Source organism: Cottoperca gobio, chromosome 8, assembly GCF_900634415.1.
Source record: "Cottoperca gobio chromosome 8, fCotGob3.1, whole genome shotgun sequence".
In the NCBI taxonomy this organism is placed as follows: Eukaryota; Metazoa; Chordata; class Actinopteri; order Perciformes; family Bovichtidae; genus Cottoperca; species Cottoperca gobio.
Genome location: NC_041362.1, coordinates 15657968 through 15669471, shown reverse-complemented (window position 1 = coordinate 15669471; position 11504 = coordinate 15657968). Strand labels below are relative to the sequence as shown.

The 11504-nt window shown below is 38.4% G+C and overlaps 1 protein-coding gene across 1 annotated transcript; it reads right to left on the bottom strand.

The window, feature by feature from the left end:
* Positions 1 to 5094: 5094 nt before the first annotated feature.
* LOC115012755 (SUMO-conjugating enzyme UBC9-like) lies at positions 5095 to 9915 on the bottom strand. Its single transcript, XM_029438540.1, has 7 exons — positions 9602 to 9915; positions 9258 to 9343; positions 9003 to 9086; positions 8305 to 8377; positions 7510 to 7619; positions 7164 to 7243; positions 5095 to 6608 (listed from the first exon to the last, which is right to left on the bottom strand). Exons 2-7 carry the CDS (start codon positions 9321 to 9323, stop codon positions 6545 to 6547), a joined length of 477 nt encoding a protein of 158 aa, XP_029294400.1. The 5' UTR covers positions 9324 to 9343; positions 9602 to 9915; the 3' UTR covers positions 5095 to 6544.
* Positions 9916 to 11504: the final 1589 nt, after the last annotated feature.

Below are 11504 nucleotides of genomic sequence, written 5' to 3'. Positions count from 1 at the left end.
TACCCTTATATAGGTCATTTGACATGATGTAGCTTCAAACTAACTACACCCATCATTGGCTTCATGTGAGTAACATGAGTTTAAACCCATAGTCAGTACTATGTAGATCAGTGCTGACTCAGTTTTGTCAGTTTATTGTATGTTGTACGTGTATGCATTGGAGAAAAACGGGCTTTAACCGATAGATTTAAGATGACCAAGAAAGGGTAGCAAAGGGAGTAAACCAGTTGAAGGGCCACAGGGGCCCATTGTTGATCTCATGCTTTCAAAATATGGCTCTGATAGTTTAAAACATTTACAAGAATGGTGTGATGAACAAATAGGGAAACTAGGCATGATTTCCAATGTTATTTTATACTATTTTAATTCTGCTATCTTTATACTATTTTTAATGCTACTTCACACTCGTTTATATCAACACCGTGATTACTGTACTGTAAATGCTCTGTCTAATCTTGTACTATGTTTTTACTGTGAAGCACTTTGGGCTGCAATTCTTGTATGAAAGGTGCTATACAAATAAAGCTTATTATTATTATTATTATTATTATTATTATTATTATTATTATTATTATTATGTTGTTGAATCATTGTATGCAACTTCAAACAACTACCCTCAACCTCCTTTTCTCTGTGTAGTAAAGAACGGATCAGATTACTTCTACAGATACTCATCATATAGTAGGTCTGGCATGGGAGGAAAGGCAGCAGGTTTGACAAAAAAGCAAGTTTCGGTGGTTTTTGTTGAAACCACCTCCATTCTGCTGCCTTTACACATCACACAGAGACACGCAGCCCATTCAGCTGCTGCTAGCATTCACTAGTTCAGGTCCTTCAGTTTGAGGAGGGACGTTTTATAGGCGCATGTGTGTTCAATATCAATATCTTGAGGTGAAAAATGAAGTTTTAAATGTTAACGTTTTAAAATGTATCTAAATAAATGCACACACAATGTTGTCGCTGCAGTGCGATAGCTCCCAAATGATTACAGTTTGGTTGGTTGTTATCACAGATATCCTTTGTATAAACCAATAATAATCCTTTTCAGTGGTATTTCATCTCTGACATAGCCCTCCTCTTATTAGTTTATTGTTAAGCAACAAGCTAACAACAAGTATGGTGCACATCACACTTTATCATAACATTTCCAAAGAAACCCAAAGTGTGACTCACAAGGGCACAGTATGTGTTGTGGTCTCAGGGTATGAAGCAGGACCTCATGTTGCGGTGCCCTTTTCTTTCATTTTCGTCAGTAACTTGTCGAGTTTCTGGTTCATGATGTTTCTCTCTGTCCACTGGACTGCAGACGAGCCATAGAAATGCATGTTATGAACAGAGAAAGATATTTTTTTAAAGTATATCAGAAAGAAACAGACCAGAACAATGAAAGATAAATAGAGAGAGGAACAGGAGAACAAACAGAGTACCCATTTCATCCGTCTTGTGGCCATACCAGAGGTGGGGGTCGGCAGGCCAGGCTGTCGGAGGGTGGCTAACGTAGGAGTCCCTGAAGAGGGATTTCCATGATAACGAAGCATAAAAAAACGAAGAATAAAAAGTGTGAAAAATTAAATAAAATGTACTTACAATTTACAGCAATGCAGGTGAATCTGTGAGTCTGCACTAAGACACAAATACTTTGCGCTAATTGCTAGCGTCAGCATGCTAACGTGCTCAATAGATCGTGTGCATGTGACGTCACGCTTATTTCCCAACCCGTAAGTCAGCCATGTTGGTTGGAATACACAACCAAGACGGCGCCCGTTCACGTGGGAGTTGCTGCAACGCTTCATAATTTTCTTTGTATTTAAACGTCTAAGATTGAAAGAAAATGCCAACCTTGTGCGCAGTGTATAATTGTGGTCATAACGCTACTCGTGACCCAGAGAAACGCTTCTTTAGATTTCCTAAAATCATCAAAAACAACGATCCACAAAAGAGGGATGAATTACTGTCTACCGAACGGCATAAGCTGGTTTAGAAACATAACTCGTGAGGATTTAACAGAAGACAAAGCACAATTCACCTGTGTGTGTGTGGCGTCCACTTTATATCTGGTAAGAGCTCATGCTAAAGCTATGTTTTCAAGGTTTACGTTAAACATTTGTGCTTATACCCGAACACTGTAAGACCTTACTTCTCCATATCGCTGACTGGTAAATAAGGCACTTTCTTTACATGTGATGGCAGCCATTTGCTCTTTTCTTCTGTGCATGTTTTTGTTTTGCTTATTCTTGAGACTACTTCCCTTGCGAAAAGCAAAGCATCAATGTGAGAACATGCTTCGCTTAATCCAGCCATACAATCACAGTGTGCGAGGATAACATCGCCGCTCTTCTCACTCACAAACCACGGCTTGAGCGGTGTATCTCGAGCTCTTTGAGAGTGATTCACACGGGCATGGACGAGCACCCTGTCATCTTTCAGGGGTTTGGTAAGAAGACTACCAACCCAGCCAGAAACAAAGACATTATAAGCATCTAAGCTCTTGTACGCCTTCATTTGTGCGTTGGTTGCCCACGATGTTTGTAGCACAAGGTAGTTCACAATATCCGGATATTCAATCGGCGGTAATGAATCTAAATCCTCAATATAATCTGACGGCTTTAGCGTGTACGGGTCACGGCTGCAAATTTGGACTTTTTCCTCTGAAACTTGCCTTTGCAGAGGACTCCAGAGAGTCACAATACTTTGAAGAAGTCGTAGTTGTTGTTGTTCGCTTTAGACGCCATTTGTTATCCAACCAACATGGAGTCGCACACATACGTCACACAGTTTTGTCACGTGTTTGCACACTACCTATAAGCTAATATGCTCATGTTTATGACGTTAGTTAGCATGGTAACATTTGCTGATTAGAACTAAACATAAAGTTTGCTGAGACTGACGGGAAGGTCAAATGTTTTGCAGGTTGTAAACCCAAGTATTGGACAAATTAATATTTTGGTATGATGATCGTGCTAGATGAAAGTTGAACTCATCTTCAGGGGTCATGAGTGTTTACTGATCTCAAAAGATGGAAGTGAGTGAGCATACTACATAGTATGGTGCTAAGGGTATTGGAACGCACCCTATGTAGCTGGGTCATTCCAGAATTGGAGGACAATTTAGACATCAACACGTTTGAAAAATGAACCTTTTATTTTATTCTTTTTTGTTATGTATTTAGGAAAAACAAATAATAAACAATCAAAAAAAGTGATTTGGCCAGCAAAGGCATCAAATGTACACTTTTTATTAGATGTTTTATTTGTTGTGTGCCATGTTTTGTGCAACCCTGTGACACATACTCATTAAGCAGAAAAGGGTATTTTTAAAAACATTCAATAAAACTCTTTACTATTAAGTAAAGAAAGTCACATTTATTTTAAATACTCATGTAGTTTTGGATAAAACTGGTTTAATGTTAATTTATGTATCTTTTTAAATCAATCTTGCCCAACTTTTCAATTGTCACACGTTTCTTTTTACCAATTTCAGTATTTAATTTGAAATATTTGCTCAAATACATTATGCATATAATTAATCAAGCTATTAAAAGGACATTAGTTTAAACTTTTGTGAGCTGAGAAAATGATTTAAGGTTATTTTAACAGAAAATGATACAGTAACAGGGTTGAAATTAGAGTAACAGGGTTGCGTAAAGTAACAGGGTTGAATGGCTTGCCATCATTAGCCACCATACACTACTGGTCACACCAGACTAAGGAAGTCTATAGCAACAAAACCTCTGAGTGTATTCGTTCATTCAACTTTTATTAAAACTCAAGAGATCATTGAGGGTCGAGTCAAATCAAATTACAAAAACAAAGAAAAGAGGGAAAAAACAACAAAGAGATTGAAAAACCGGTTAAAACCATTATACAAATACTAAGAGCCATTAAAACTTTCCAACTAGGGAAAATAATTTAGATATGTATAATTAATATGTAAAATAAAACATACAGCAACATAAAACAACTACAAGTAGTGTTCGGGAGGAAGAGTCGGTTATTTCTTCTTTCAAAATGACCTAGATTTAGCCAAACAACAACTTACAAAACTCTGCATGCAGTGAGGGAGAGTACGTTAGCACGACACTCAGTGCACATGGCAACATTCACAGCATTAGCAGAATTTAGCAGGATAACAGATCGTGTTGTAACTGTTTTCAGGAATCCCCTTGATTTATTAACAATCTGTAAAATGTCATGTTGGCCTGACAACTTATTGACAGCAGAGTATTGAATAATAAGTCGTATTGTGCACCCACTCACACCCATGGTTGTTTGAATATATTGAAGGTCTTTTGTAGAATACAAACATTTTAAAATAGACTGGACATTGATGTACAGACCTGGAAATATGTTGGTGCGAAGACATTGGCCCAAACTGTGATAGCTGTACAAAAAGGCTGATCCGGGATCAACAGTGAGGCAGCGACAGGGACGGCACCTGAGGGCTCTCTGCGGCCCTCACCTACAACACCGCGTCTTCAGAGGAAATCATAACTCACAACAACACATTGTTATTTTACAAATTGAGGTCATACTGAGGTAATAATCCGCAGGAGGGGGGAGTCAAAAACAAAAGGTGTTAAATTTCTGAAGAATGTCGAAACCCGAGAACATTACATCAGGTTTCACCTCTGGACTAGAACACAAATAATAGAAACTAAACAAAAACTGTGAAGTGCACACACTATTTTAGTTTGCACAATGATGTCCTTCTCTATTCAGAGCCGTACACTTTACCTTTGAGAACAATGGCAAGCGTAGAAATCAAGGACACATTTAGAAGGTTTGTCAGATGCCGTGCAGGCTGAAAGGTCAGTCTTTAAAACGCAGACTTTCAAGTCACCAAAGAAAAATGGCTTCTTTTGATACTCGACAGTGAAAACTGAAATGCCAAGAGTTTGCGAATACACACATTGTGCAGGACAGATATGCGAGGTGCAGTGCATGCTGACATTGGAAATGCTGATAGTTATGTGTCAGTTCTTCCAAGGCAAAACCAGATTCAAAATCAAAATGTGCTCTTTTGGGGAAGCAAAGCCTCCCACGTAATCCAAACATTTGCCATGAAAACCTCGTTATGTTGAAAAGAAATCCACAGTAACATTTGCTTCTTTTATTCAACTTTATTTCACAACTTTATGCCATTTATTGTGTTCTTTGTCATAATACCACACACAAATGTCAACTGGCTAAAACAATATAAAACATAACTTCCACAATTTTTTTCAGTATTTATATTATGTACATGCACTCGTATATTTAGAGGCAAAACAATTCTCAGGCCTTCGCTTACTCTCAAGTGCACTTTCATTTGTCTTCCTTGCTGGTTGAGAGGCCATTCCAATGAGGATCCTTCAGCTTCTGACGCCAGATCGACTTGAAGATTTAACAGCTTTTTGATTTGTACAGGTTTGTATTCGACTTTGTATTCATTGTGGGAGAAAATAACCCAAAGTGTTGCTATTTTTAAACGGATCGAGCGCCGAAACGAACACGCGTAGCAACCGTTTTTGTTACTTTTACAATGCAACTCTGTCTCGTACTATAGCAGGTTGGGAAGCAGATGGAGCATTGGTGTTGAATGTTCATGACGTCCAACAATGTAACCGACTAATAGTTTCTCTCCCAGTTGGCTTCACAAACAGAATCCGGACACTAAAGTTATCTTCGCTCCGCTGCAATGAAAGGATGATTTAAAGACATTGGTAGAAGCGAGGCCCTGACCCGTTTCCCTCCTGTAACGCTTCCCTTCTCTGAGTGGACAGAGCACCACTTCCTGCCAACATAATTGCCACGATTTAGCTTACAACCATCACACAAGGGCCAGGATTGTCTTTTACCTGAATTTGACGTGTTGACTGTATTCTTTTGACGCTTTTCCTGGAAACTCAGATGTGAGGGATATGTGATAGGAACAGAAGAAGGCGTCAGGAGAACAATGGGAGGTTTGACTTCCACCGTGCGTCTGACTGCTTTGTCCCAGTTCATGCCCGTAATCGTGAAACACTATCTACAATACTTCTGGGGGTTTGATATAGAAAAAAAAAAGAAAAAAAGAAGAAGAAAAAAAACACAAAAAAAACTGGAAGTTTAACAATAAACGAAATCTCCTCCTCTGCCACACCCGACTGAACTACACACAGAGTGGTTTGGACATCTTATTTCTACAGCTCTGTTGATACATTATTACAGAATTAATGGAGGCGTGAGTGAGCTTAACGTCACTCATGACAAAACTGGAGATATGGATTATACAAGTTACAAATAACAAACGTCGTGTTGACAGCAGAGTTCTAGGATCATCAGCTATGCATTAAAAATGCATAAATATTTATTGAAGAGGGTAAAATTATGACCTTATTGAGCTTGTTGTTTAAAAAAAAAAGAAAAAAAGAAAGAAAAAAAGAAAAACCAGGCTCTCGTGTCGCCCGTGTAGTAGTATGAGAATACTCAAAACTGGATTCTTATTGGAGTGGTCCATCAGGTGCTGCCTGCCTCCTGTTTGTAACCTCCGTCAGCTCAGGCGGGATAGAGGCCGGCGCTCCTCTCTATGTGGGGGCAAACTTCTTAGCCTGCGCCCTTACCCGCTTCTCGTAGTCCATCCTGTTCTGACTGAAACACAAAGAGATATAATGTTAGTCACACGTTTATATATATATATATAAAAAAAAAGGTCCCATTTCCAGGATATCATATCAGAATATAAAATCCTTTCTTCTTTGGTGTTATGACTTGGCGTTCGTCTCCAAAGATCTGTGACATGACGTCTCTCAGGAGAGGAGTACTGCCACACACTTCTAGTGCTTCATGAGTGATGATTGAGAGGGATTCTTTTTGAATGAGTGCCTTTAATATCCTCAAATTAACTTGAAGATAGAATTGACTTCAAGTGTCTGTGTCTTAATTTGCCACCAAAAATATTTGATAATTGATTCGGAACTGGATTCAGATTTGACCAAACACCATCCCTGAGTATTGCCCTTTGCTTACTGAAAATACAATTTGTGCCATGCAGCAAGGGACACGTTCCAAACTTTCATTCAGGCTTCAATTGCAGGCTATTGTGTGTGTGTGTGTGTGTGTGTGTGTGTGTGTGTGTGTGTGTGTGTGTGTGTGTGTGTGTGTGTGTGTGTGTGTGTGTGTGGTCATCAAAGCCAACACACTCACCAGTAAATTGTGTATGCCTCTGCTTGTGCTGGGTCTTGGATGTTGGGCTCATTCAGCAGCTCCTGGATACCCAACAGGATCTGAAAATACAGTCAACAATGGTTCAGACAGAGTGCACTGTGTGATAGTGTGTGTGTACCTGTGCATTCATTTCTTCACAGTAGTTACCCCAACTGGACTAACGCAATACACAAAACGCTGCGTTCAGTCACTGCACCGTTCAATTAGAAGTCCCTAATCACGAGGCAAATGGACACAATTGCATAAAGCCTGATGGTTAACAGGTTAGAAAAGCTCCAACTGCACTGTTGATACGAGTCAGAGAGAGACTGTGGCGTGTTCAGACCTGTTTGATGGTGATGGCAGGCCTCCAGTCTTTGTCCTCCTCCAGGATGGACAGACACACAGTGCCGGATGGGTAGACATTTGGGTGGAATATTGGGGGCTCAAACTTGCCTGAGAGGAAGTAATCGAAAAGAAAGTAAAGCTTGAAAACAGAAAACTTTTATTATATCGTATGATATTGTCGTTGTAGAAAATCTCTAAAACACAAGCGGATCTGTGAAAGTCACATGACAAAATAATTTTTCCTCACATCTTTCTGCTACAATCACTTATTAAATAATATTTAACATGTTCAACATCTATTCTGAATATCCTGCACTTTACTAATAGGGACATTTGTGTCCTACTGGAGATGTAGCTCAGTAAAGCTTTCATTAACTTTCCCAGACAGAGTATTAAATACAAAGTTTTACACAATTTTAGCATACAATATACAACAATATATTGAAATTGAAAGCACCATCATCCCAGGGAATTGTGGAATGTCTAATATTTTCACTGGCATATAAATGTATTATTTTTAAAATTAGCTTTCCACATTCACAAAATCCAAATGTAGTGATTTAAAAAATGACATTTTTGCATGGATCACAAAAATATATAATGTACATTTAAAAATACCGTCAACTTTTGCTCGGGGTTCATTGTTTACACAAGGTGCTGACGTACCGACTAAACCTGGTTTACTGACTTTGTGGCCAAAACACTTGTTTCCTGAGCTTTTCCTCATTTATTTTGAATACATTTCTGCATGCAAATGTTTTAAACTATGCAGCAGGTGTGGAGTGGTACTCACATTTGGGTGGTGAGGAAGGGTAGTCATCTTTGAACAGCATTCTGAGTTTATAGAGTCCTCCCTCCCACAAGGTCTAATGAATGATGAGGAGATAATAACCGCTTTAGTAAACATAAAAGGATATTAAAAACAACTGTAAAGGACTAAAGTAAAGATACAAGAATGACCGTCGGAAACATTGGCATTTTTTGTTTTGCAAACATCCTGCACACTTTGCTTAAAAACAAAGGAAACATTTTTCTAGTGCAAGGTTTAAAAGATAAAATGAGCTTCATGTTACATGTTCATAATAATTCTTCTGCGTATGTCTGTTATTTTAGTGTCATATTTGTATGTTGTGCTTGGCTGGGTGTAAACAAGAAGTAGGCAATAAGCTGGTTCCATAACTTACAATACTTTTGCTTGCCACATGATCTGGTCCTAATTACACATGCGTGACACAGATATTAAAGAATGGGCTGTAATGCATGTTGTTTAACGTGCAGAATTACCTACATATTACCCATGTATACCATAATAAAAAGGACAATCCTGTAACAATCTGCCATTGAAGTGATTCTGATTGCAAATGGCGGTCAAAACATGTGCCGTTTGCAAAAGTATTCCACATTTGAATGTATTGAAAGTGTCTACTGCTGATCATTGTGGAGACACATGAGTAGCTGGTCCACTTTGATATGCAACTGTAGCCAACTTACTCCTTTCTTCCCTGGGATGGCACACTCCCAGTTCATCAGGTTCATGGTTCCATCAGGATTCTTAGTGGGCACAGCAACGAAACCCTGTATGGTTTAAAAGATACACAAAACCGAATCACTGGGCAACCTGAGTGCTAATTTACTAAATTGTAATCTATTTTGTGTCAGTAGTATACGTTATAAAAAAAAACTATGACATTTAAGAAATAGGGCAAAACGTTGATATTGGATAAGGATCAACATGCTGCTTCTTACAAATGGGTGGTCTTTTCTCCAGGCTTTGCGCTCCTGGGACAGTCTGCTAAGAGCGATGCCAGACATTGCTGCTCATCAACGCCTCCCTGTGGAAAAACAACCCAAAACAGATTAATTATTCAATTAAAACTCTCCAAAGCCTAGTACCGTAGCCCCAATTGTTTCTTCTGAAAATTGCAGTACATGCTGGCCGTTTACGAGATATCATCGACATTGATTGACGTTGTTTATGAGACTAACGTTAGTAGAAACTACAAGGTACATTTAGCCATTGTATTCCCATTAAAAGGGAAACATATCCAACGTTACTAAACGATGCATGACATAATTTCAGCTAAACTTACCTCTTATTTTGTTTGGCTAAATGTCAGAATTACGTGGGTTTTTACAACGCTAGCTTGAATGCTTCGCTAACGCTACTGCTGTTGACGGCGAACGAAAAAAACACACCCTTCGACGTTCAAAAACAAAACTACTGGGCCAGTTAGGGCGTAAATAACGAAACCGAGAGAAACTTCGATTTTTTTAACATTCCCCAAACAATCTAATCGACATATATTGGTGTTATTTTTGACAATTTATCACAGTTGTGTAAAACAATGTGACTCGTAACACCGTTTCGACAGCTAGCCTTTCGCAAGAAAGGACCCCAATTTGTTTATTTCGTGAGGACCTTCAGGCAGTTGTCAGGACACCTGAGTGACACACGTCAGAGACGGTCGGCCATCTTTGTTGTGGCATTCGTTCTGGGTAGTTCACGGCTTCGGATGATTCACTCATTTTGAGTCATTCCCCCTAAACGAATCACCTTCCTGTTTTTTATTTGTTTGTACATTTTTTAAAAGCGAGCCGCTTTTTATATAAAACACTTTTTTTGACATCAACCCCTCTTGTATCTATACTATCTGGGTAGTATACATTATGCTTGTGCACTTTTATTAAATGTTATTTAAATAGATGGGAAGTCAAGTTCAGTGTCAGGTCATGCAAAACGTTGTCTAGTCTTTTTTTTTTTTTAGATATTGGGTTAGGGGTTACCTAACTAATGTATACTTTCAAAAAAAATTACCATAATTATGTGTAGTAAAGGTTTCAGAAAAAATACAATGCCACAAATCAGTCCAAATTAATACTGCAGCAGTACCTTTACCAAACACCTTACCTACACGTTTTATCTTGAGACTGTCAGAAGATCAGTAGCAGCTCCATCATTCACCATCAGCCTACTTTTGTATTGCTACGTTTCTGTTTGTGAATGTAGACCTATGATGAATCAATTAAAACTTTAGAAATTTGCGTGCAGGGCTTACATTATCATAATGTCAATATATGATTGTCAGTTTATGCCATCACGCTATGTATATGTTAAGCTGACCTAAGCCAAATGGATATAAATAGGGAAATAGGGGAGGGGGGTTGATTTATTTGAAGCAATAGGTACCTCTGCAGATTCAGTAAGCAAAGTCCACAGCTCGAGAAGAATTGTTCAAAAAGTGTTGTTCGCTCTCTTTTCCCCAGTGGTAATGCTCTTTTGTTCTTCTGTTTTTCCTTTTTACCCCAATGGAACATAGCAACAGCTGACATCATAAGTAATGGTTAATATAAGTCATTACTTGCCATGTTTAACAAAGATGACAAAGCCACATCTCCTGTAACAAAAGACAATGATACAGGTTGGCATAAGTGCACAGCAATCTTCAAAGCCACACTCAAAATGGGACTCATGTTCAGCAATTTATAAATTATTTTTCATGTTAGTACACATTTCTGGTCCCATGCGAGTTAAATACTGTATATTGTACAGTTGCACATAGTACCATCATGGTGTAATAAAACTAGAATACATAAACTTTGTTCTAAAAATCGGGCATATTGCCAGACACCTCAATTCAAGCGCAGGAACCGGACTGAACTGGTTTTGATTTCCTCTGCGTCAGCATCCCAATTTCTTTTTTTTGTATCGCGTTCCAGCAAAAGCTGCAGTCTTTTTGTGGGCCTATTATCTGTTTCATTATTACTTTTATTTTCTGGGTTCACACCTAGTTACATTTTAGTATAATGTTATGAAGTGAAAAAAAACAATAGATGAATATTTTGAGTTGCATCAAAATCAGACTAGAAGAAAAGAAAATAGTTTCTTATGATCCCATGGATTGGGAGGGAGACAATCAATATTTCTTCCACAAATTTATTTTGCCCTTCTGTCTTCCATGGCCCTATAACAAAGCCAAATATTTACATTTCTGG